The 24,140-nt window shown below is 39.3% G+C and overlaps 1 protein-coding gene across 1 annotated transcript in view; it reads right to left on the minus strand.

The window, feature by feature from the left end:
• The window catches only part of KIF16B (kinesin family member 16B), a 264,485-nt gene that overhangs the window by 147,126 nt on the left and 93,219 nt on the right, over positions 1–24,140 (minus strand). Inside the window, exons 13-17 of the mRNA XM_018564217.1 lie at positions 16,306–16,425; positions 11,752–11,803; positions 9,010–9,147; positions 1,374–1,456; positions 374–462 (exon numbers count right to left, since the gene is read on the minus strand). Of these exons, the coding sequence (XP_018419719.1) occupies positions 374–462; positions 1,374–1,456; positions 9,010–9,147; positions 11,752–11,803; positions 16,306–16,425 (482 nt within the window). The remainder of the gene's footprint in view (positions 1–373; positions 463–1,373; positions 1,457–9,009; positions 9,148–11,751; positions 11,804–16,305; positions 16,426–24,140) is intronic.

Below are 24,140 nucleotides of genomic sequence, written 5' to 3' on the forward strand. Positions count from 1 at the left end.
CCGTGTGTCTTGGATACCATAGCTGTTCGATGATTGATTTTACTTTCTACCTGGAACTGAACTCTGGGCTATGCAAGGCTAATTTTATCAAGCAGTACAAAATGTACAAGAGATTAAATATATCAGTCAAAAAACCCTTAAACTGTGTTGTTATGACATATGACATACAGAAAGGAAAGGCCAACAGTTTGTCGGTTCACTGAAGCAATATTTCTTGCACAATAAAGTCTCTATAACAGCCTTTAGTATTTGGGTCACCCTGGTTAATGTGACATGTTACCTCCAGCAGAGATTTGCAAGTTCACATTGAGTTTTGTAGAATATTTTAGGATTGTATACAGTATGAGAAATGTCAGCAAGTTCATTTTCTTACCCGGGATTGTAAAGCATTACCGCTGAGAGATTTTCACATGATTTTGACAGATCTGTCATTGATAAACTGAAAGAGGACAGAAGGCCACTCTGGGGAGAAAACAATAGAAATCTATCAATCTTGATTCCTATACGCAAATTGAATCACAAAGTGCATTCTTCACTGGAATAAGCAGCATAGTCAGTCACATTCCAATACATTATTATTAACATGTTTAAATAAATATAGGGCAGCAGGGTGGTTAGTACTTCTGCCTTGCAGCACTGGGGCCCCCAGTTTAAATCCCAGCCAGGACACTATCTGCATAAAGTTTGCATGTTCTCCCTGTGTTTGTGTGGGTTTATTCCCACACTGCAAACACATGGTCATAGGTTAATTGGCTCCTGTCTAAATCAGCCCTAGTATGTGTGCATACATGCGAGATGGGGACCTTAGATTGTAAGCTCCTTGAGGGCAGGGACTGATGTGAATGTACAGTATGTAAAGCACCATGAAAATTATCAGCGCTATATAAATGCCTGTAATAAATAAGATTAATTTTATTGTCAAGGACTGTACAGAGGACAACTAGCTGGATAAGAAAAGAGAACATTTTACCATCAGCTTATTAATATATTGTATATATTAAGAGTGCTTAAAACTTGTGTATAGTTAAAGTCAACCTAACGAGAAGAAGCCCCAAGTAAGCATTACTTGCATCTCAGTTTGAGCTACACAGGGCTGAAGGCTCTCACTGCCCCGTGTGAATCAGCCAACACAGGGCTATCACATGAAGGAAGGGAGTGAGTCACATGGTCCCAATACCCAGTGGTACCATAGTGGCAGGGGAGCCAAGTATATGCAGGTGATCGTGCATTAAAGTGAACATGTTGCTTTGCCCTCCATGGGCAAAGCAGGAGTTCATTTTAAATTGTTCTAGCTCATTAAAATCAAAATATACTCACTTAAATGACTTGTGCATGAAAAAAGCCAAACCAAAAAGACAGTTGTGTGTTCTTACCTTCCTTTTTTCTCTTAATTTGGCTGCTTCTTTTGGATGATTAAAGCGAAACATGTTGGTCCTACCAAAGAGGATGACAGCCCCTTAATAAAAAAAATAAAAAATTGTAAACGTAGGACAAAACACTACATCAAATCATGTTGTAAAATCTACACCAAACACAAGGGACAATTTGGGTGGAGGTCAAGAAGTCTACCAGTATGTTTTTTTGGAAATAGTAGAACACTATAAAACTATGGAGAAAACATACAGACAGCATCATGCTTGGTAGGATTTAAGCCTAGGACCCAAAGCTGCAAGGCAAGAATGATGATGCCCACCTACACAATCCTATAACAAACATTAATATTGGATTGCATGTGTTACTTTACTTCCTTTTACAGACTGCCATAGAAAAATCACAAAAGTAAAACAGAAGTGCTTTCTGAGGTCAACGTTCTATTAAATTGCTGTGAAGACTTCAATGTATGTCAGCAAAATAAAATTAAACCATCATACACAACTGAGCAGACTCATTATGTTAAGTCTCTGGCTGTCAGGTAGAAACAAAACTAGCTTACGCACAACAGCTTTTCAATACTCAAAGTACAAAAGGTGAAATATAAAAATGCACAATAAAGTGACTGTCATATGAAAAATAATAATGAAAATCTCTGCTGGGACGCAACCCTGAATGACTCTGTACACCTTCCCACCACTTTGGGTCATAAAGGTAGAATAAATTCAGGAGTCGTTACTAGCACTGGGACACGGAAAACATGACTGTGTAGAACAATGGTTATTAACAAGTGGCATGTGCACCCCAGGGGTACTTCTCTTGAACTAAGGGGATATTTGTTAACTTCTAACAGTATGTTAATCGTACAGTTTGGAGTTTTCAGAAACTAGCAAAACAATGTAAAAATATATTACATATTACAAACACTTAAGAGTACATTACAAAATAAATGTATGCATGTCAAGGCATACTTTAAATATGTATATAACACCACATTCGGGTGGGTCCACACATAGCCATAGCTTGGTCCTAGCCCTGACAACAGTCAATGAAAGAAAAATCAACAACAAAAAAACATTGGGGGGGGATTTATCATAGCAATTGCGAGTGTTTGAACTTGCACGCAATGTATTTGATGCACTTTGCACCAGATTTATGATACTAGTGTAATGTTCTTCATAAATGAGGTTTAATAGACCCCGGGAAAGAAGACTTGTAACTGCAGACAAAAAGCTCAACTGTTGCTTCTTGAAGAAGTGGTCATTGGGACTTCTTAAGTTGTGATCGTTTTCTTAGGTAATGCTCAGTTTCAGACAGCCGCAGAACAAGTGAAGATGAAAACAGTTGCAAAACATGTGCAAGAAACAGGCAATTGAAAAAGTAGAGCAAGCTCTGGTCAAAACGGGCACATGTTAAAAGACAGATATGCACATTAAAAAAAAATTATCCAAGAGGCTAAAACTGTTGCATTTGCTTTGATAGATTCCCCCCATTGTGTCCTCTAAAAACCTTTTTCAAAATTCCAAAAAGATACAAGACAGAGCTTTATCTTATATCCTGTGCCGACTTGGAATAAAACTAGACTGGGCACAGTCTGTGATTTCTCTTTTTCTCTTGTTTGTGTGACCTTTTATCAGGGATACATTTATAAATACTGTCTATCAAGGGGTACATTAAAATGAGAAATATGACACTATTATAAAAATATAGAAAGAAGGTATATTAATTCTAGGCACCGCCCCCTGAAGACTGCTACTCATCCTATACAATGCAGATGAAGCACATTATTTATATAAAAATACAATTAAAATCTGGTTCAATCTTTTGACTAATGCAGTTCAGGCCTCCTGCCAAGTATCTGGTATTAAAGTATACACTGATGTCACAGAGGAATCAATCTGTAGCAATCCAATAAAGATACATTCACATCTGTGTATTTCAGTGGGCTGTTAAAATCCTTCTTGCTCCATCTTTGGTGAGCTTTCCAACAAAAATGCACCTTCTGTAGGGGGTCAATGATAACATAAGTAAAATGTGAATAGAACCAACCTAATGCTCACCCAAAGCACACTGCATAGTAACTGCTACATATGGAAACACAGTAATGTTAATGTAGCCTTATCACATATCAATCTGCTCCATTGATCACAGATGAAATGATCACAGGAGATTTTTTGCATGAGCAAAATGCTACACATATTTTTCATTCAGGTGTCATCTACTGACAATGTGAAAATACTAGCAACATCCATCACAGGAGGGGAAACGTGCAACACGCATCCATCACCTCCATCAAATGACAAATAGGATGTTGGTCAGTCAGATGGGAAAATAACACAAGACACCACTCAGTCACTGAGGAAAATGCCATTAAATCTGCCCGGTCACAAGGGAAACTGCCACACAGAGGACCTGTCAGTCAGAAGGAAAAAGATTATACACAACAGAATGAATAACACACACATTCTCAGGTAATCCAAAAGGTAGTGTATAGCTCCCAGAGCACTAATGACCAGCAGATGATTCAAGGATAATCTTTACAGCCTTAAATTCTGCATCTTGTATAGTGTATAGTGATGTAATGCAATATAATACTCTTGCATGACAAATTCTTAGAAAATACACAAATTTGGCAAAATAAGTCAACCAAAGTAAAAGTGTTTCATTTTTTCCAACCCTCGTAGAAAAACATCTTGGCTTCCTTTCCGTCCAGCCAACCCTGCAGTTCCTTTAATCTGCTTACGACCAGCTGGGTGTCTCAAAGCCGACTGAGGTCCACTTACTCCTTCCAATAACTACACCTTCCAATATTCCAACAATCTGGCTCTTTTGGTGTCAAGACTAGCAAGATTTAAAATAAAAAAAAAAAACCATGACTGTAGAGTTTACAATCAGCATCACAAATTTAGTTATTACTGTCATTGGACTAAAACAATTATATATGTTCCTACAGGGGGAACATAACCTGATTATTAACCTTTCATTAAAGTTTCTAAAGCTATTCATTAGCTCATTCAGTGAAAACCACTGCACGTAGTTTCATATTTTCATGTAACTTTGATCAGCGCAGCAATCTGAGAAATGTGTGTTAATAATAATAACAACAAAAACAGATGGCAAAGTGATGTACTAGGCGGAAGGTTAAGCATAATGGTTGTGTTATGTACTATAGCTCATTTCACTCACAAGATATTTTTTCCTCACTTATATGCAGGCGTTCTTTTTAATTGAATAAGCCTAGCAAAGAAATAAATTGATACCTACTGAAAAAAAATAACAAAAATCAGCCCAAGCAAGCAACGGATTATCTAAATCAAGCAGGATTAACTCCAATAAAAGAAAGTGGTGATTTGAAAAGGTTTGGTTTATTTGCATTCAGTGACCTTTTGTTGATGCTCTGATCTTCTTGCTGGAAGAGGTTTGCCAGGAAGAGCCATTACGGTGAATGTGAGCTGCAGCATGGACAAAGACCAGTGCTGCTGCAGACGTTCCATTTTTTGCAATGCAAAATTAGTATTTTACTGAGCGGATTGTCTCAATACACTTATCTCAAAGGTGCTAGTGAGAACAAGGTGATGGCTCTGCTTTGGTGCTCATATGCCGCTTAGAGAGGGTTGCTCATGCTTGCCTAATTGCAAAAATTAAAACTTCTAAATGCACAGCAAATCCTAACCAAAAACATATTCCCTGTAAACTGTATTCTTTTTCTTTATACCTAAATGTGCATTGGCAGAGACAAAACTGTAAAAAATAAATAAAAAATAAGACCACAATAAAGTACTTTTAATTATAATACCAGTTATAAAAAATAATTTTATCATAACCCTGTTATAATAATAATTAAAAAAAATGTTGTTATTACAATAAACAAGGGGGGAACCTGGAACTGGAAAGAGTTGCATTAAAAAAGAATGGGGGAGGGCATGAGAATGAAAAAAATTGGGTGGGGGAGAGGGGAAAAGAAGGAGGGGAAGAGAACAGAAAACCTAAACATATGGGCTATAAAGGGATCCACATCGCCAATGATACACAAAAGTCTAGCTGACAATTACTACACCGCTGGCATGAAGAAAAGTGGTTTCTGAGTTTGGGATGGTCTATTGGGATACGCCCAAGACAGTGTATCTGTTGCGTTTATCATATAGTATTTCTCAATTTTGCCTTTACTGATCAACCTGGGTAAGACATTCCTTCATAGTTGGGGTTTGTTTCCATCAAATTGAATTATTTTCCCATTGTACGATACTGCATTATGTTACAAAAATCTTATGTTATTTTTCAATGCAAAACAAAAACCAAAATTGAAACTTGAGGTTTACATATTAATCCTACATACCATTTGTTTTTTTGTAGGAGCCACTGTCTTGAAATAAGCATTGGAATACTGTATAGTTACAGGCTTCTTTCAGGTCACTGACTCATCATGTATTGAAACACGGATGGACAGGACATCCCTGGAGTATGCAACGCCAAAACCAAAGTCAGCAATGGCAGCTTCTAAATTTGTACCCAGGTTTCTTTTATGGACAATTACAATGTGTCCTAGGCATGGCATAATTATTAAAAGGATCTCCTCCACCTTATAAGGTCTGGAATTTTTAAAGGGTAATTCACAAAAGGGTGAAGAATTTGGAGAAGGCAGGAGAAGTGAACAAACTAGGACAACATAGCTGAACTGGAAAGTGAGCTGAATTGGTTCCCTTCTCCTGCCTTCTCCAAACTCTTCACTCACTTGTGAACAACCCTGTTAGTAATTGTATCGAACAGAAAAAAAATATGGCAAAAATTACCAATTGTATGCATTTGGTGTGCCCTACTGACTCCATGTCTTCCCTACCATAATTACTAAAACTTTCAGGCATGACTAAGTTACATGTAGCATCATCTATCTAAGCAGCAAAAGCTAATCTTCCTAATATTGCCAGTGATCTATAACGAGACGAATATAGAGGTTTTAAGCTCTAGCGCTACCTCCAGACTGTGGAACTACCATAAAACACTTTGACAAGCAGCAAGTTCAGAAGTCACTGAAGCTTAAATAATAAATGCACTTGCACTTCAGAGCACACACACACACCTTATCCACTGCTAAGTGCTAGTATTAAACCTCCTTCTTCAGCTTCAAATATGCAAAAACAGACATCCGCACACCACGGATCTATCTCCATATAAAAAGTTCTTTCAAATTATTGCATAAATTACAAACCAGTAAAGCTCTTGTTTCACATAGCAACTTTTCCAGCCATGTCTAGTCCTCGTCAAGCTAGGAAAAAAACAGCTTGACAAAGGGCTAGGCAGGACTTGAAACAGGAGCTTTACTGTTTTGTATTGCAATTTTTATGCAATAAAGTGAAAGAGCTTTTTATACAAAGACCTGTGCGCAGATGTATAACGTTTTTACAAAAATAATGAATGCGGTGAAGAAGTCGGTAGCATGAAGAAAAGTATGGACTGCAGATTTCCGGTGCTGTGCCTGTCATTAACAGCGTACCCAATTCAACAGAGGTGGGAGAATGAAACCCCGGTACCTGTAGCTCTGCTTTGAAACTATAAAATTATGCACTGGCATTGTTGAACTTTTTACATTTTATCCTGGAAAAAAATGCTAAATCAATATCAATGTATATGTAAATTACAAAAATGATACTTGTTGTGTCAATTCAATTTTACAATTTAAATATATTTTACAGACCAAAAAGATAAGAAAAAAAAACTATGGAAGCTCTATAAAATATTAATTTTAAGAGATCATCTTACAGTCACTCCCAGAGTCATCAGCTCAGTAACTTTGTATTACAACCAAGCAGTATAATTATATTCAGTTTCAAGAATACAAGAATACTGCTTGCAAAATTCTGTACAAAAGGAATGTGTAGTGTACTTTTGCATATATTCTCCTTATTTGCTATGTGCAAGGATGAAAAACGTTTACTTTTAAGTAGTCGGATAGATTTAAAACACTGCATATGAATATATTATATGACTATGAATATATTATATTTACCACTTGTAGCTAGCAGGTGGAGAACTAGGCTATGTTTTGATTTTTTTCAAAAAGCTGTGCATAGTACTGTGAAAAGGTTGTGTTGTGGATAGCCATGAATAGCCAGATATAAGACCTTATACAGATTCCCTAACAGATAAGGTACCAATCTGGATTTCCCATTTGCTGGGGCAGGCCCCTATAGCAGTAAATTACTTATTGTAGGTGTTTTGTATAACTGCCTACCAGACTCTGACCAGTTCTCTATGCAAAATAACTTTAGTTGAAAGGTGTCCTTGGGTTTCCTTACATGAACTGCCCGTTTTAAAATCCCCCTACAAAATTTCAATGGAAATCAAATCAGGGCTTTGGCTAGGCAGTCCTTTTTGAGCCATTCCTTGGTTGGTTTGCTAGTGTACTATGGATCATTATAATGTTGAAAGTATAGATGCACTGATACCAGTTTTTCCACAAGGGAATATGGAGTCCGCTTCCCGGGCCAATCAGGAAGCCGGGTGGCAGGTAATGACTCGCCACCCAGCTTCCCGATTGGCCGGGAAGCAAGCTCCATGCTGTTTGGCTGGCTCGATGCTGATTGGCCGGAAGGCTGGCTGAGTGAGGAAGCCAGATTCCCGGCCAATCAACATCGAGCCAAAAAAACAGCATGGAGCCAGCTTCCCGGCCAATCAGGAACCCACCACTCAGCTTCCCGATTGGCCGGGAAGCCAGCTCTATGTTCCTTTGCGGCACTGCCAGTCACAGGAAATCTCCATCTGACCGGAAGTTCCGGTATCGGGGAAGGTATCAGAGCATTTGGGCGAGTACGACTATTTGCCCAAATACTTATCAGCGCTAATACTAGTATCAGTATTGGTGCATCCCTAGTTGAAAGAATAATTTCCAGCTAAACTTTATATCTTGGACATATGGCATCACATTTTCATCAAGCACACTTGGAAACAATGTAGAATGTGTAGTTTACTATAGGTGGTAGAGGTTTTTCCACGGGCTACCTCCTAGAGGAGCCCCCAGTAGGCATCTGTACACAATGCTTTCTTCCTTGTGATGTTTTGAAGGACAGTCACAGACAGTCACATTCTTCAACCTACCATTAAGTAAGCCATATAATCATTGAAGAGGTTTTTGGTGCCGACAATTACAACCCCAAGTCCTAAGTGGCTCAGAAACTGTCATTTTGTGGAGACTGTAAGGGATTATGGCAGGGAAACAATGACACGAGGTGATCCCATGCTCCCTTGCTGTCAGTGGGTGATCCTGAGTCTTGTCCTTCAGGGAGAGGTTAGTTGCACTTGCAAGCACACCATCTACCTGCATTAACACTTGTAGGCAGCAGAGAACACGCATGCTGGGAGGGCAACTCTGCCCCTGCATAGACTGATGCTAAGCCACCATTAAAAAGGAAAGAAGACTGGAAAAAAAATTAAAAAAGTAAATAAAATCAGGCGCATAAAGCACTTTTTATAATGTTTTTTCTTTGCCCCGCCCCCTGACTTGGTAGAACAGACTTTGGTATGGAATAGGGATTGCAGGTGATAAATCACATATCAATTGTACCACTGAGCCTTTTCTGAACAAGTTTATCAGGAAGAAAAAAAACAAGATGTCTAATACTGCAATAAACGTCTATGACTTACCTTGGTTCAGCTGAGAAGGCTCTAAAATTTGGATTCCATTTACAGAGCACTGTGCTTCATTCAGTGGTATTAAGGTTACTCTGCCATTGAGATTTTCAAAGATACAATGCTCACTTTCCAAATCGAGCCCATGCAGAACTGTGATTTGAAGATAAGGATGAGTATGACTATTGCAGGCATAAAAACAAAATATTCTGCTGCAATGCATTTAGAGTAGTTTGTATACTATTAGAAAAGCACAAAGGATATACATCTGCTAGTTTCTAGTTCCAATTTGAGGACCCAGAACGGCACACAAGGGTTAAGATTTTTTTTTTCTCCATTTCCAAGAGGTTTGCAAGTTTAGTTCACTATAGCTCTATCCATTTGAAGTTTATCCTAAGAACAGATTAGGTGTTTTGTTTGTTTTTTTGCTGCTCTAAGGCTTTAATATGGTAACAGATTTGTAAACATATTTTTATTTTATGAAAGATATAAATATGAAATTAGCAGAGAGTCTGACATTTACCACAAATATAATCTACATAGTCTTCTGACTATAACAATAATTTTAAATAACTAATGTGATTGGTATGAAGTCTGAATCTGGCTTTCAGTTTATGGGACTGATGTAGCGTGAGGCAGGCCAGAGCTGGATCATTCCTGTCCTGCTGAAACATGGCTGCCGGAGCTCACAAGAAATGCCGATAATGATAGAGCAGTAACCAATGGAATTTCTTACAACATGCAGGACTGAACCATATCAGACAGTTGTGCAGTCACTGAGCCTCAAGCACTGTGCAAAAATGGCAGGCAGAGAGAGCAAAAGGCTAGTGTAGAATCTTTCTGGTCTGGTCATCAGAACAGGAATACAGGGGGAAATCTTCCAATGGGGACATGGGATTTCCCTCACTTTCTTTTGCTTTTGGACAGAAAGTAAAAGTAAAATCCCTGAAAACACAAATAGCAAAAAAAAAAAAATGATATCCAAAGCCAAAGCCACCGTGAGCAACTTGCATTTTCTTCTGCAGGCCTGCAATGGCAGTTTCAATGCTTTCTTCAATACGGTGTCACTTTAGTCTGTAGTGAATAAATGTTTGGACACTAAACCATATGTGCCATTTCTGTTGTGCACTGAAGATAATCAATATCTTAACAAATACTTAAAAGTGCCTGGTCTTACAAAGCGATTTAACCACAGTGGGCCACCCCTGACATATGAACATGTGTAAATGTTACAGGCCACATGTCAATAAAACAGCTCTATTTTACTTAGTCAGCCCCTGGTGGCATAGTGAAGCTATCATCCTCAACACATTTGAAATATTGGATGATGTTTCAGATGTGTCAAACTTGCAGCCTATAAAGCCCTGCTCTTAAATTAAACTGGGTCTACTTTTATCAAACACTGCCCTGCTACAATGCATACATGGAGCAAATGCCAAACTATTATAACAACCACCTATCAGTAGGAAGACCTGTCCAAACTTCTGCCCCAGTGTTATTTGCTGCAAAAAATGTGCTTTACTGAAAAATCCCTTAACCGACTAGGTGACTAAGCATCTAAAAATCAATGAAATGTTGCACAACTAATAATATTCCATTGCTGTTGTGTTCTAATTCATCAGAGCGTTGTAGGGACTCTACAGAAAGACCACTGCTTTCACACAGAGAGAGCAAAGGTCCTTTTCCGTAGTATGTGTGTAAAGTATCAATAAAAAAAGCTATGTATAGATTGCAGCCGCCCTCTGCACATAACAAAGATCTTGTCATGCACCATGTCATCTCCTGCACATAACGCTGAGCTTCCAGGCACTGAAGAGAGGGAGAGGTGCAACCTGAGCTGTACAATTCTCTAGTCACATCACCTGCCCATCTTACTATCATCATTTACAAAAAGTCATGTATTTTTTGAAAGGATGCAAGACATTCTTTGATTGTAGGAGGAGAGGAGGGGCGGGGATGTGACATCATCTCTCCTTCTCCAATTACAGAATGTCTTGTGAATGGACGATAGCGAGGAGGAGCAGGTGATGTGACCAGAGTGATGTACAGCTCAGGTCGCTTCTCTCCCTCTCTTCAGTGCCCTGAAGCTGGGCATTGTGTGCAGGTAATGGCATGCTGTAAGGTAAGATTTTTATACATTGCAGTTGCCCTCTGAACACACCCAGTGTGGTGTGTAATATTATGTTGCCAGGAATGTGGCTAAGTACTAAGAATGGCTGCACACACAGCTGTTTTCTAGCATCTTCCACTTTCAAACATCAATGTCCAACTTCCGGGCTCTGTAGAGAGGGAGAGAAGCGACCTGAGTTGTATATCACTCCGGTCACGTCACCTGCTCCTCCTACAATCACAGAATGTCTTGCATCCTTTCAAAAAATACAAGACTTTTGTAAATGACTATAGTGAGAAGGGGCAGGTGATGCGACTAGAGCGTTGTACAGCTCAGGTTGCACCTCTCCCTCTCTTCAGTGCCTGGAAGCTCAGCATTATGTGCAGGAGATGGCCTATTAGGTGTTATTTAGGTTGCTTTGACTTGTTCAATTGCTTTTGCAATGAAAATGTGGTCTAACATTGTGTGTATGGCTCGTATATGGGAAGCCATTCATCTCCTAATCAAGGTTCATGATATTTCCTCTTCAATCACTGCTTGTGACCATCAAGTTACAGTCAATCCTTGCAGCAAGGGGCGAGTCAAGGGGCAGAAGAGATAAATAAGGTTTTTGTTAAAGTAAAAATAAATCAGATTTTGTGTATTACCTATGTCCTGTTCTGATGCAGCATCTTCCCTTCCCACATATGTGCGGCCCTCCTGAAAAACAGGAAAATTAAGATTTTTATATTATTGCCCGTTGCCATTTACTCATTTATTAGGGCAGTTCAATAAAATGTCACTGTTCTTACCCCTAAATTACTATTCAGAGATGTTTGCAATGAAATGATCATTGTACAGATTAGCAAACATGCCAAGTCTATTCTGGCGTGTTTGCCAGACGTGTACACATTAGTATACAAAACACTTTGCAGATTTGGCTGACACAGAGACCCTCACTCATTGCAGTAGGCATGAGGGATGGGAAAGCCAGTCTTGTACAGAGTTACCATCAGCAAAGGAATTGTCTACATCTTAGTCCATATTAACCTTTAGCTAACTCTTATTAAATCCGTGGATCAGAACAAAACGGCAAGGTGCGGCAAGGTTCAAGATGTAAGTATTTAAATGTTCTAAATCTACTCAGAAAAGGTATTTGGTAACAGAGTAATGTTTTGCAAAACAAAGTGGCATTTTTAGGCCTAAACAACATAAGAGCCCATTCACACCAGGGCGTTTGCGGATCATATCCACATTCAAAACTTTTTTTTTCGTTTTAGACAGACCAGGGAAGGCTTAAAACCCTTATTTTGCCACAGGGTGCTGGCTGTCTCGATCTGCTTTTTGCAGCTGGCCCTCAGATGCGGCGCCAGATCTCGCACATGTGCAGTGATCTGGTGCCTTGTCTGTCTACATATTGCTCTCTAAATGAAGGACAGTAATGCCTCCTGGGATACTGATGTCACATATCCCAGGAGGAATTCAAGGAGAACTATGAGGTGATTGATTTTCACTCAACCTCATAGTTCGAGCCGATGTGTGACAATGAAACTGTCACATGTCGGCTCTATAGATCAGGTGCTGACTGGAGAAATGGATGGGGGAGGGCACAACTGGCTCTGTCTTTAGATAGGCAGAGCCAGCCGTCACTCACGCAGCTGGGTGGATCTCTACAGTATTGTCGGGATCCATCCCGGCTGTGGCACTCTCAGTGTATAGTGAGCAATAGCTCGCTACCCAGATAGCAAGGATAACTTGCTACAAACTTGTGTCAGGGTGAAATTGTAATTTTGTTAACTTCCTGCACATATTCCTGGCAAGTTGTAGACTTGCAGAACACTTGCAGCACAAGTTCTAGTTGACACTTTTTGAATTTGTAGCAAATTTGCTTGGCAAGTCTACAGCAAGAGCTCTGCAAGCTCGCTGGTCTGGAGACTTGCAATGCAGACTTGATGTAATTGTGCAACAAAATTGTGAAGCTTGGCAAGTCTGCATTAGTTTAGCAAGTCATTTTCAAACTTGCAGCTCAATTGCTTGCTATCTGGGTATATGCTGAGCTTTGGGTCACGGGAGGACGCTAGTATATGTCCTCCCATGACCCTCAAGAGAACTATGGGATAAAAAGGTTACCCCATTAGTTCTCTTTTAATTTTCGCTGTTCATAGAACAATATGTAAACAAACAGTGCCAAATCTCTGTCTGCACATGTGCAAGATCTGGCACTGCCTTTGTGTACATATACTGCTGCAAATGAGGGAAGTAATGCCTGTAGCGTCTGTATCCCAGGAGGCAGCGGGAGGAGACTAAAACATCAAAGCAGGGGGTGTGGACCATTGGGAAAAAAATAAAAATAAATTACAAAAAGGGTTAAAAAAAAAAAAAAAGATATGAGCAGCAGCACTTATTTGTAAGGACCCATTCACACGGGGCTGAAGACTGCAGCTGGGGATTCCTGTGGAAAGAACCTGTGGATTCTTGCAGTACAGATGCGGCCGTTGTGCCCGTTTAAGTGAATGACAGGCTGACAGAGGCTGCATCTGTCAGTGAATGTCCGCATGTTATTGCACAGGCATCTGTATGGACACACTTGCAAATCCTGTGGCAGGAATTCACAGCCGCAGCACAAAGCCTAGTGTGAATGTAGCCTAAGTGCATCTGTACTTACAGTTCTCCCTGATTTCCCCTACAAATGCATGTTGATCCTGCCAGTGAAGTCCACCTAATGCAGCTTCCTGTAATGGGGTCGTACGCTCATCACAATATTACATTGCTCCTGAATCCAGAGTAGGGTTGTCCCTTGCACTATTATGAGGGAACTTGGCTACAGGAATTGTCACTGCTGATTCTTAAGCCTGTAGAATGTAAATCAGCACCTGGCCACACATAGTCCTACTCGCTGCTTTCTGGATAAGCAGAACTGACTGTGTTGCTGAAGCCATCCCATTTTTGGCTGCAGTGTTGGGGTGGGGTTCCGGGGTCATAGCCATGTGTGAGACACAAGAATAAGCATTTGTCCTACTCAAGGGAGGTAAAAAGTTTTTTTTTTCTTTTAATTTATGAGGCTTACATAGTAAAATGTATTTGAAACCTGTTTAGACTGCCACACAGAAGCCTTTAGATATATTAAACCATTACCTACTCTAAATAAAACAACGTTTTGGCTTTACCTGCACTACAAAAGGCTTCTGACCGAAAAACAGCCCTATAAAATATTTGTGTGACACTGGTGGGGACGTTAGACTGTAAACTACACTGTGGCGTGGGAGTGAAGTGAATTGTTCAACATACTAGGTAAATCAATGTCAAATACGGCAAAACATGCAGGAGGGTCACTTTATAATTACAATCTCCTGGTCCTCTCTGAGACAGCCAGTGTCTAGCCATTATAATAAAATTTGCAGATCACAGAGATACTGTGAAAGGAAAAAAATAGTCTAGCATGTCTGTAAATTCACTTTAAATGTAAACATTTCCTATGGATCTCTGCTCCAAATGAGCAACGCATTTACATATGGTACATCGACTTTAACGGAAAACTGTCACTAAAAATACACTACTGATATTGAACTAGACAACCCTAAGCTATGTACCGTACTGCTGAAAAGTGTGTCTTATTCAGCATACATTTGTGAAATAAGGCATTTCCCAATGATTCTCCTGCAGCAATACATTGCTATTGCACAGTAAGTGCATCTCCATACTCCTACCTTCACTAACAAAGAGCTGCGAGTCTACTGATCATTAAGATCGCACCTCAAGCTAAATGCGCCGGCAAGTCAAGCCTCAGATAAGAATGCATATTGTTATGTAACATGCCACAAGAATCCCCATCTATATTAATGTGGTACTTCTCTTACCTATAATACAATTTATAGTGCAGCCATTATAGAAAGAATATACCATTTCCAGCACTTTCATATAAATGTTAGCATCACATACAAGCTTAAATGTCCATTGTTATTTTTTGAGTGAATAAGCACTTTCAAAAATGAATACTAGGGTTATCATTATGTTTCACCACTGTATGTATACACTGTATGTCTTTATGTTCTTTTTACTTGTTAGGTCCAGTTCATCCAAAGCAGATATTCCACTTATTGTTGGATGCCCTTGGACTGAACCCCCTATGGGAATCTTAAGGTAGTCGCACACATTACAATCCAATTGTACACTCTCTGTAGACTATTGTTTAGAATTACCAACCTATGTAGTACGAGGGCCTACCTCAAAAATTTATACAAATCTACTATATTTACAATTACGCATCATTAACTACATTTCCTAAAGGAGTGATCAGAAATAATAGGTTTGAAGTTTCTTTGCCTTCAGGTGCAATTTCCAAAGCTTCACCACTCCATGAACTCCAACTACTCCTACTGCTGAAGGACCCATCTTGTTCTAGAAGATTACTACAAATTATAGGGCCCCAGAGCAACAATTTGATCCTCCACTCTGCCCAGAGCCGTGGTTTGGGAAGCATGTACATCTAAATAGACAAAAGAGACACTTCCAAAGCCAAAATATTAAGTGCTAAGAGTCATAGGAGGGCTTTTTAGGCAAATTACATGACCTTCACAGACACTAAAAACTTTATAAAAACATAATATTTTATTAAAGACATTAAAAAAAACATGTGTGCATATTGGTGCTCAGCCTAGACTTGGCAAGCATAAAACTTGTATACTCATATACAGGAATGATGAAAAGTTATGGTCAGTGAGTTCTTAGTTGGAGTCAATGGACGGTTACGGTTGTGGAAAAAAAGGATCACTGCCAATCACAGTGATGGGACCAACACTGGTGTGCAGAATGGAGCAGGGCAAAGCAGCTACAAGTAAGAAAGTCACTATTTGCATATAACTGCTATCTCTGCATCAGGGCCCAAGGTAGGTGAACATATGGGCAGGCATGTTTAGATGTTTGCTTTACATGTCTAAGGTTTAAGACCACTAAATGAAGCTCAGGTTCATTTTAAAAACTAATTTAGGGTGGGCTGGAGGTAGATAATCTGCTGTTCATTCCAATATCCAACATTTCAGACTGAAAATATTCTTCAGTCTTTGCTTTATGAAACATTTGCATCTATGCACTCAGATCAGACTGAGTCTACACCTTGACATTTATTGGGTATGGCATGTAGATTAAAGTGAGATCAGCTGGTGTACAATTCTTAGAGATTAAAAAGGCGACAGCATAGCGAGGAGAAAAGACACAAGTTTTACCTTCAAGTGATACAATATAATGCCGGTGCTTAGAAGATCGTCATCAATGCCAATGAGATGAGGCAGCTCAGAATCCAACACGACACCAATCCCCTCTTTCCGGAGAGCCAGAGTTTGCTCCTGCATTGAGATGAGACATTGGGTTACTCTTTTACCGGGTGACCGAGCCGAAAATTACATTTAGAGCAAAGTGGCAGGTAGGAATTTTATTCAGTTACAAAAATAATATTTGTTTACTTGACAAATGGAGCTGTTGGTGCGAAATTGTCTAAATTGATGTTATGTTTATGCTGTAATAATAAAAGCAGGGCTCGTACATAATGTAGCTGCAGCTTGGCCAATTGACGAGGGCTCTGAAACTAATAAAACATCAAATGGCAGTACAAGTTGTTCTCCATTGTCAACTTGACAGACATATCTGCCGTCATCCTATCAATGTTTGTAAAAAGGCATTATGAGAATACAGGCGAGTAACCCTTAAAGAGAATATTTGGTGTATTTCCAGTATGTACACATTCTGATTTGTTTGCATTATAGTAATTTTTTACATGACTATTTGCTTTCTATTCTATATTGTAATCATAGTTATTCATATACACACACACTTGTAAATGCTTCCTCAAGTGGTCATCTGTATCATGTGGCTACATATGATTAGCATCCCCTGCATTTAGGTAGACTCCAGGTAAAGCACTAAATAAACAGCTCAATTATATACATGTGGAGTTGTATAACCCCTTGTGTACGTGGCTTCATGGAAGTGGACCTTCTTCCATGGGGCTGCATATATGCGTACCTGTGTTTGTGCTGGAAGTGCACTTTATATTGGTCCACTATGAACAATTGGGAGCCAGGGAGGACCAGCACTGATCACATGACCATTGAGATAGCCTGTGACTGTCTATCACAATGATCACTAGCCATAGAAACCTCTGCTTCGCTTTCTCCTCTGTTACACCTTATATCTTTATATAAAAAGTTAGATCAGGGCCTGAACGAGGTCAGTGTTAGTGTCAGTGTGTCTTAGGTAGGATTATTAAAAAAAGACATTCAGGGTCAGCGCCAAAGTCAGTATCAGTGTTACTGTCAGTGTAAAATAGGATTAATAAAAAACATATAATCTGTGCAAAGAATAAATAATGCACACGTGTGACATCACCTCATTATCAGGAGTTGGGATAATTTGTTTTGGGTTTTTTTTGGTGTTCGGGTGTGGTAATGACAAAAATATACAGCTAAAGTTTAAAACATTTTTTACCATTCTTGGCCAGTTTTCCTTTGATGAGGAAAAAAAAACAGAAAATATCCATCATCATTTACTACCAAATTAAGGTCCAATTTATCCAAATGTATTAATTTACGGCTGAACTCCTGTTTGGCTCCTCGTGCTGCCTCTCCCAGTCTAAACTATGCTGAACAGAGGATCGCAAGAGGCAGATACCAAATCTAATACAATTTATTTTACAAGTGTTTTATCTATGTCTTCTGGAGAATATGATTACACTATTTCAGCTAGGTCCCACACTATTGCAATGGAAAGCTGTGGTAAAAGCTAACTTGCAGTTTCCTATGGTGGTGACAGTACACTCAAAAGCACACATTAGGCTTTGTAAAACACAACTTTTGATACATGCACAGCATCATAAACTATCCTCATCTGAAGATGCACAGGATATCATCTGTAATGAATGATGCCTTACCTACAAATCAACAATAGCTGTACCTGCATAGCACTTCTGTCCTGTATTCGTACATGCCTATAAAATGCTTACATCTGCATTGAAGTTTATATTTTTATTAACATGAAGATCCCAGCTATAAAAACTTTCAAACGAATTACAGAAAATTACATACTGGGTTTTGGCTGGAAAAGTCTAATAACCTTTTTGTAAATGATAGCAACAGCAGGCCAGGCACACTGAAGTCTAAACACTTCTGGTAAAATATTTAACTGAGGCTTCTTTAAAGATTGAGGAGGCATCAGACATGACTAATTCTGTTTATTCAAGCAAAAAGAGCTTACACCAATATCAACTACTGAGTCTTTTATCACAGCATTATTCTCTGACCAGACAGTCAGGGATACTAGAGCATGACATAAGACGAAGGCTCCACTGAGTATGCGTCAAGGCCACTGAATAGCTAATAGATGCTTTGTAAATGACCTAGTTACATTTCAATGGTCTGGGCTTTATTTTATTTGATAGCCAAAATACATTATTAATAAAAGTCCCATTCATTTTTACTATCGTCTTGGTGCTATGGGGCTTATCTCTGCATTGTACTTAATAGCAAATTGATTTCCGTATGCACAGGGGCATAACCAGTAAACATGGGTTCTGAACAGCTTTTAGAGTTATATTATGATAATTATTATTACTACTACCACCACCATCATCCTTAATTTGAAAAGCAGCAACATTTTAAGCAATACGTTATACACAATGAGTACAAGAGTAGAAGAAACAGATGGACATTTCTTTGCATGAAACTTTACAAAACTTTTATAATTAACACTCTTATTTATTCAACTTAAGTTATTAAAGATGTAAGCTTTTGGGATTAATTAGATCCCTTCGTCAGACTCTGTATATTTCACTGAGCCCAAATAAAAGATCTAAGGAATCCTAAAATGCAGCTGTCACATGCCGGCGCTATAGATTGAGAGCTGAGCAATCAGCATTAAGGAGATAGTAGAATCTGACCCTCAAAAGAAAGCACCTAAACCTTAGCGCAAAAAATAAAAGTCTGGTGGGGTTTTTTTTTGGTCCATCAACACCTGCTCATCAAAGATATGTCCACAATTGTGAATGTGCCTTTAAACCCCAAAGCCAAAACTTTTCCATTTAGACAAGTGTGGGGACAAAATTATTGTCAACTGTTGATGTATCCCCATTCAGGAGAGATTTCATTATGAACAGCAAGGAACAGAAAGTATATCCACTTCCTGTCCATTTAATGCGTGTCAGGCAGCACAGAAAGAGGAAGCAATAAAACTTAAAAATACTTTCTGGTAGAGTGGGGAAAGTTAAGAACCTTTTACAGGATTTCTGTTTACTTCCTGTCCAGTTGAGAGGTGTCATACAGAAAAAGAGAATATCCCCCCTATTTGGATAAAATCTAACTTAATATCATCCTTTATGGGAACACAGGAAGTGTAAAAATGCTATATACTATCCTTATCAGGGACCGCATTTAAAACCTGACAGACGTTCTAACCCTTCCCTAGTCTATCCACAACTAGAAAAAGAAGCTTTGCCTGGTATTAGTCTTTAAGCTCCACCCGCTGCACATACGTTCCTTTCTTTCATATTCCCTGTTTTGTCTGTGATAGTTAAGAGGTGAAGCCCTTTGCAAGTTCAATTTTGTGACTTAGAGCTTACACAATAACTCTCTTCCTGTCCATATGAGACAACGCTGGGTGCCTGAGCAACCAATCACCAACCACCACTGCTCTCACGTGAAAGGAAGGTTAGTGAGTGACCTGCTCAAAGCTGAAGTACCTGGTATTTTTCTTCACCAGTGGCAGCAAAATGGGGGAAGGAATGGGGTTTATCTGAGTATATATGTGTATCTTTCCGCAGGGTAGACAGCAGCTGTGTTACACTAATGCTGGCCATGCATGATGAGGTTTTTTTTTCTCCATTCAGCCTGCAGATACCTCCCATTCACACTAAACAGTGCAGATGGATGAATCTTGCCTGCCAGCTAGTGTACACTGACAGCCAGCACCCACAACTATCAGAATACGCGAACAGTGACTACATCCATTTGGATGCATGCACTGTTTGGCTGATAGTTTTCTACCGGGTTGGAAAATTGACTTTTGTAAAACCAAGTGGTGCCTGCAGGGCTACCCACAACTAAAATTTTGCCAACATATATTCTAAATTCGGTCAAAATTCGAGCTTTGGGCGGCCAGTTTAACTATGCATCCAATATAGTGGATTACAGCCTAAAATAATAAAAAATAGAGCAGTAAGAAATATGTTGTTTTTGTTTTTTTTTTATAAAGCAGCAAGTCATTCGTTTTGTGCATATCATTGTTGATGTTTTCTTTGTTTTGTTTAACAAGGAATTTAAAGCTCACAAATAACGTTCCCGTCGTCCAGACTGTTTTTATGTAATGCAACTTTGCAGAATAAGACTGTACAAGCTCCAACTGGGAAAATAAAATGATAGTGGGAATTGAGAAACACCTGAAAGCTGTCTATTAATCACTGCTTGGCCTGTCACGCTGAGCTCCTCAATAGCCCTTCTGGATCGATTACTTCCTCTATATCTGTGCTCTGCTAAGCAATGAAATTTGTCATTTCAAAGCAAAAGAAACTCATATATCCAGACACTGCTCTGTTCACTGGTAAAGTATCCCACTGCAGATTATGATGATTCAGAGGTTACAGAAATATTTTTTTACCTCCAAATTTTACTGTGAATGTATATCACTGCCAAAAAAAATACCCCCGCCCAAAAAAAAAAAGACTGTTGGTTCTGCTGACACTGCAGCAGCAGCAGCATGATATTGAATAGTTAACACCTCCATGATTCACCCTGCCAAGCACAGGAGATATTGCATTATCCACATGATTGGGCATGATAGATTTTTCAGAGAAGCATTGTCACATCAGGTTTTAAAAGCTTTCTCAATGTCTTCAGAAGAAAAGAAACTAAAACTAATCACAGTTTTCCTCTTGGAGAAGAGGAGATCAATATACAATGCGCTAGACAGGCATTTCTATGTATTTTTGCAATTTGTCATCTCAGAAAAGTGGATAAAGTTGAGATAATCTGAATAAATTCAGATTAATCAGCTTTCAACGAATAATGTAAAAAAGTACTACAGGTTTAAAATGATTATGGATTCATTTCAATTTAGGAGATTTGTGCTTTCTTTACTGTATGATTCACAGGCCTGTTTTAACAATAACCCAAAAAACATATTTTAGATACTAAATGGACCTAACGGAAAATAGGAATGTGTAAAGTGCAGTAACCTGTGGCAAGCAATCAGAAATCATTTTACATTGTTTAGACTGCTCTACCTGCCGAGACAAGGCTAATATCCCACATATATGGTAGATGCCCCTCTCCAGGGTTGTAACAAAGGAATGTGCCTTTCTTGATTACCCCTCAGTCGTATCCTGAACAAAATAACAACACTTGCAAAGTCACCAAGTGACAAACATAAATTCAGTGCTTAGTCCTGATAATGTGATTGATATTTAACCCCAGGCTGTCATTTGGAATATATTCATACTCCTACAGCTTATCTCAGCCATGGTTTGTTACTTCTTTCTAAATGTTTGCCTGAATTTCCCTGATCATCAACTGTCACTAGCATGCATCGCTCTAAATTGTCCTTCATTTGGAGAGACCCTTTTTTTGGAACCAAATCCCTCTGTTGCTTTTTCTTGCTCAGTTGTCCCTCTTTTTGGTATGATGTATAGATCTCTAAAAAAAAAAATATTTAACTCTGAAATTGTTTCACTGCACAAACCTTTAAGTTACTCAACTTAAGGAAAACAAAAGGAAAAAGTAGTGATAAATGAGAGCACGTTTGGGTTTAAAAGGAGAACTATGGGGTTAAGGCTTTTCCCCATAGTTCTCCTTAGGGTAAAGGGAGGACACAAACTAGCGTCCTCCCGTCACCCTAAGCTCAGTATACCGCGAGCTACTGCTCGGGGTATACTGAGACGCCGCAGCTGAAGCGGATCCCGACAATTATGTCTGGATCCACCCAGATACGCGAGTAACAGCTGGCTCTGCCTATCCAGAGGCAGAGCCAGCTGTAACCGCCCCCTTCCCCGTCCGGTCCGCCAGTCAGCGCTGGCGGATCGGAGCGGGGATGGGGGAATCCAGCCCCTCCCCTGTCACGGCAGAGGGCTGTGACAGGCTCGAGAGGTGAGCGAACGCCGGTATGTGTTCGCTCAACTCCCGATCTACTGAGCTGACCTGTGACAGTTTCATTGTCACAGGTCGGCTAGAACTATGAGGTGAGTGAAAGTCACTCAACTCATAGTTCTCCTTTATGCAATCATTTTTTGCACATCAGTTCTCATGGTCGGCATTACTGGGGACATGTTCTTGCCTAAATACTTTGTGCTATAATGTGTCCCTCTTTCCATCTCAGAAAGTTGGGAGTTAGGAGTATGGAAAGCCTGAGGAGGTAAGACCTGGGAGAACCATGCCGCACTTCCCAGGAGAGCTAAAAAGTCTACTGCTGGTGACACCGACAATTTACAATAAAGCTCCAGATACAGCTAATCAAATGTTGCCCTTTAACAAACCAGTTCTGGAAGTTTGATGAACAGAGCCACTTTGCTTTTACCTCTACATATAAAAAGGTATTTCATATCAATATCACTGGACATTTCATGTTAATTAATAGTGGTACTTCTATAACAGTTTAACACTTCACAATGGAAAAACATACTGAGATAACGCACAGAACTCATTTGAAACCTCACTTTACTGGGCAACAATATACTGGCAGCTCTGAAATTAGATGCTGCGGCCCATACAATTGTCAATCAGTGAGCACACTTGAAATGGATCAGAAAGGGAGATTAGAAAATTGCAGATTTGCTTCTCACGGCTCAGTGACAAGAAGCAGGTGGCAGAACAGGAGACAGCCCAGGCATCAGTAACTCCCTGAAATGAATGTCAATTAAAAAGCTGCAGAGCAATATCCAAATCTCACAATCCAAGTCATGTAAACCTTCCCAGCCTGTTATTTTACAAAGAGTATTTGGCATGTTGAAAAGCAAAAAATACAATTATGTGATTTTAAAAGTAAAAATAAGGTATTTATCAATGAAAACCACCACACCCTCTGGGAAAATGTCTTGTGGTCAAACCCAGGTCAACTTTGTGTTGTACAGTATACCAATCAGAGTTTTTTGGCCAGAAAAGGACAAATCATAGTTCTAGCTTTTCAGGTCTATTAAAACAGAAAACTCATTTTCAAGGCACCCCTACACTATAGCAATAAAGACGCTCTAATGGAGGATGGAGAAGGTTTTCTGAAAGAATCACACTGACAGCCTGCTCTGCTGATCATTAGTTGTGACAGGCTTAAAAGTATATGTATTCTCAAATACAGGAAGAAGTAAAACCTTTGTAACGTTTTTTACATAGTTAAATACTGTAGTTGTTGAGGTTGAATAAAGACACAGGTCCATCGAGTTTAACCTATGAGTTACTAAGACTGCTGTCCCTTGGGACCCCCAAATCTTTTTCCACCTCTGATTTCCCCAGTGGAGATCCCAATAATGAATAGCTTGCATGCATTTTTTTTGTAACCTCAAAATGCATAACCTCACATTTCTTGATATAAAACGTCATCGGCCATGCAGGTGCCCAACCCCTATTTTATCCAGGTGTTTCTGTAATATTGCCATGTCTTCTATTGAGTTTAATCATCCTACAAATGTTGGTATCGTGCTAATCTTGCTAATAATGCTATACCCAAAATTGTTAATAAGCAGATTGAACAGCAATAGCCACCAAGGACAAGAATGGTCTTTATGGTCTTTCCTGAAACCATGTTGCCCACATGCAAATTCTTTAATATGGTCCTGTATCATATCCTCAAATAACTTGTTGTTTGTATCCCCGCTTGCCAGATTCACTCCACCAGAACATGAGGTAAGGGTTAATTTACCAATATAGGCTGCTGCTCTGGTGAGAAAATATCTAAAAGAGGAATTCCCTTCACTTTGTAGATATCCTTTTCGATCCCAGGGACAGGAATTAAAGGGAAACTTTCCCAACAGAACATAGACAGCAAAAATAAAATATGATGGGGGGGGGGGGGGGGGGTATGTGTTTCCCTC

Source organism: Nanorana parkeri, unplaced genomic scaffold (genome assembly GCF_000935625.1).
Source record: "Nanorana parkeri isolate BGI_ZX_2015 unplaced genomic scaffold, ASM93562v1 scaffold737, whole genome shotgun sequence".
Classification (NCBI taxonomy): Eukaryota; Metazoa; Chordata; class Amphibia; order Anura; family Dicroglossidae; genus Nanorana; species Nanorana parkeri.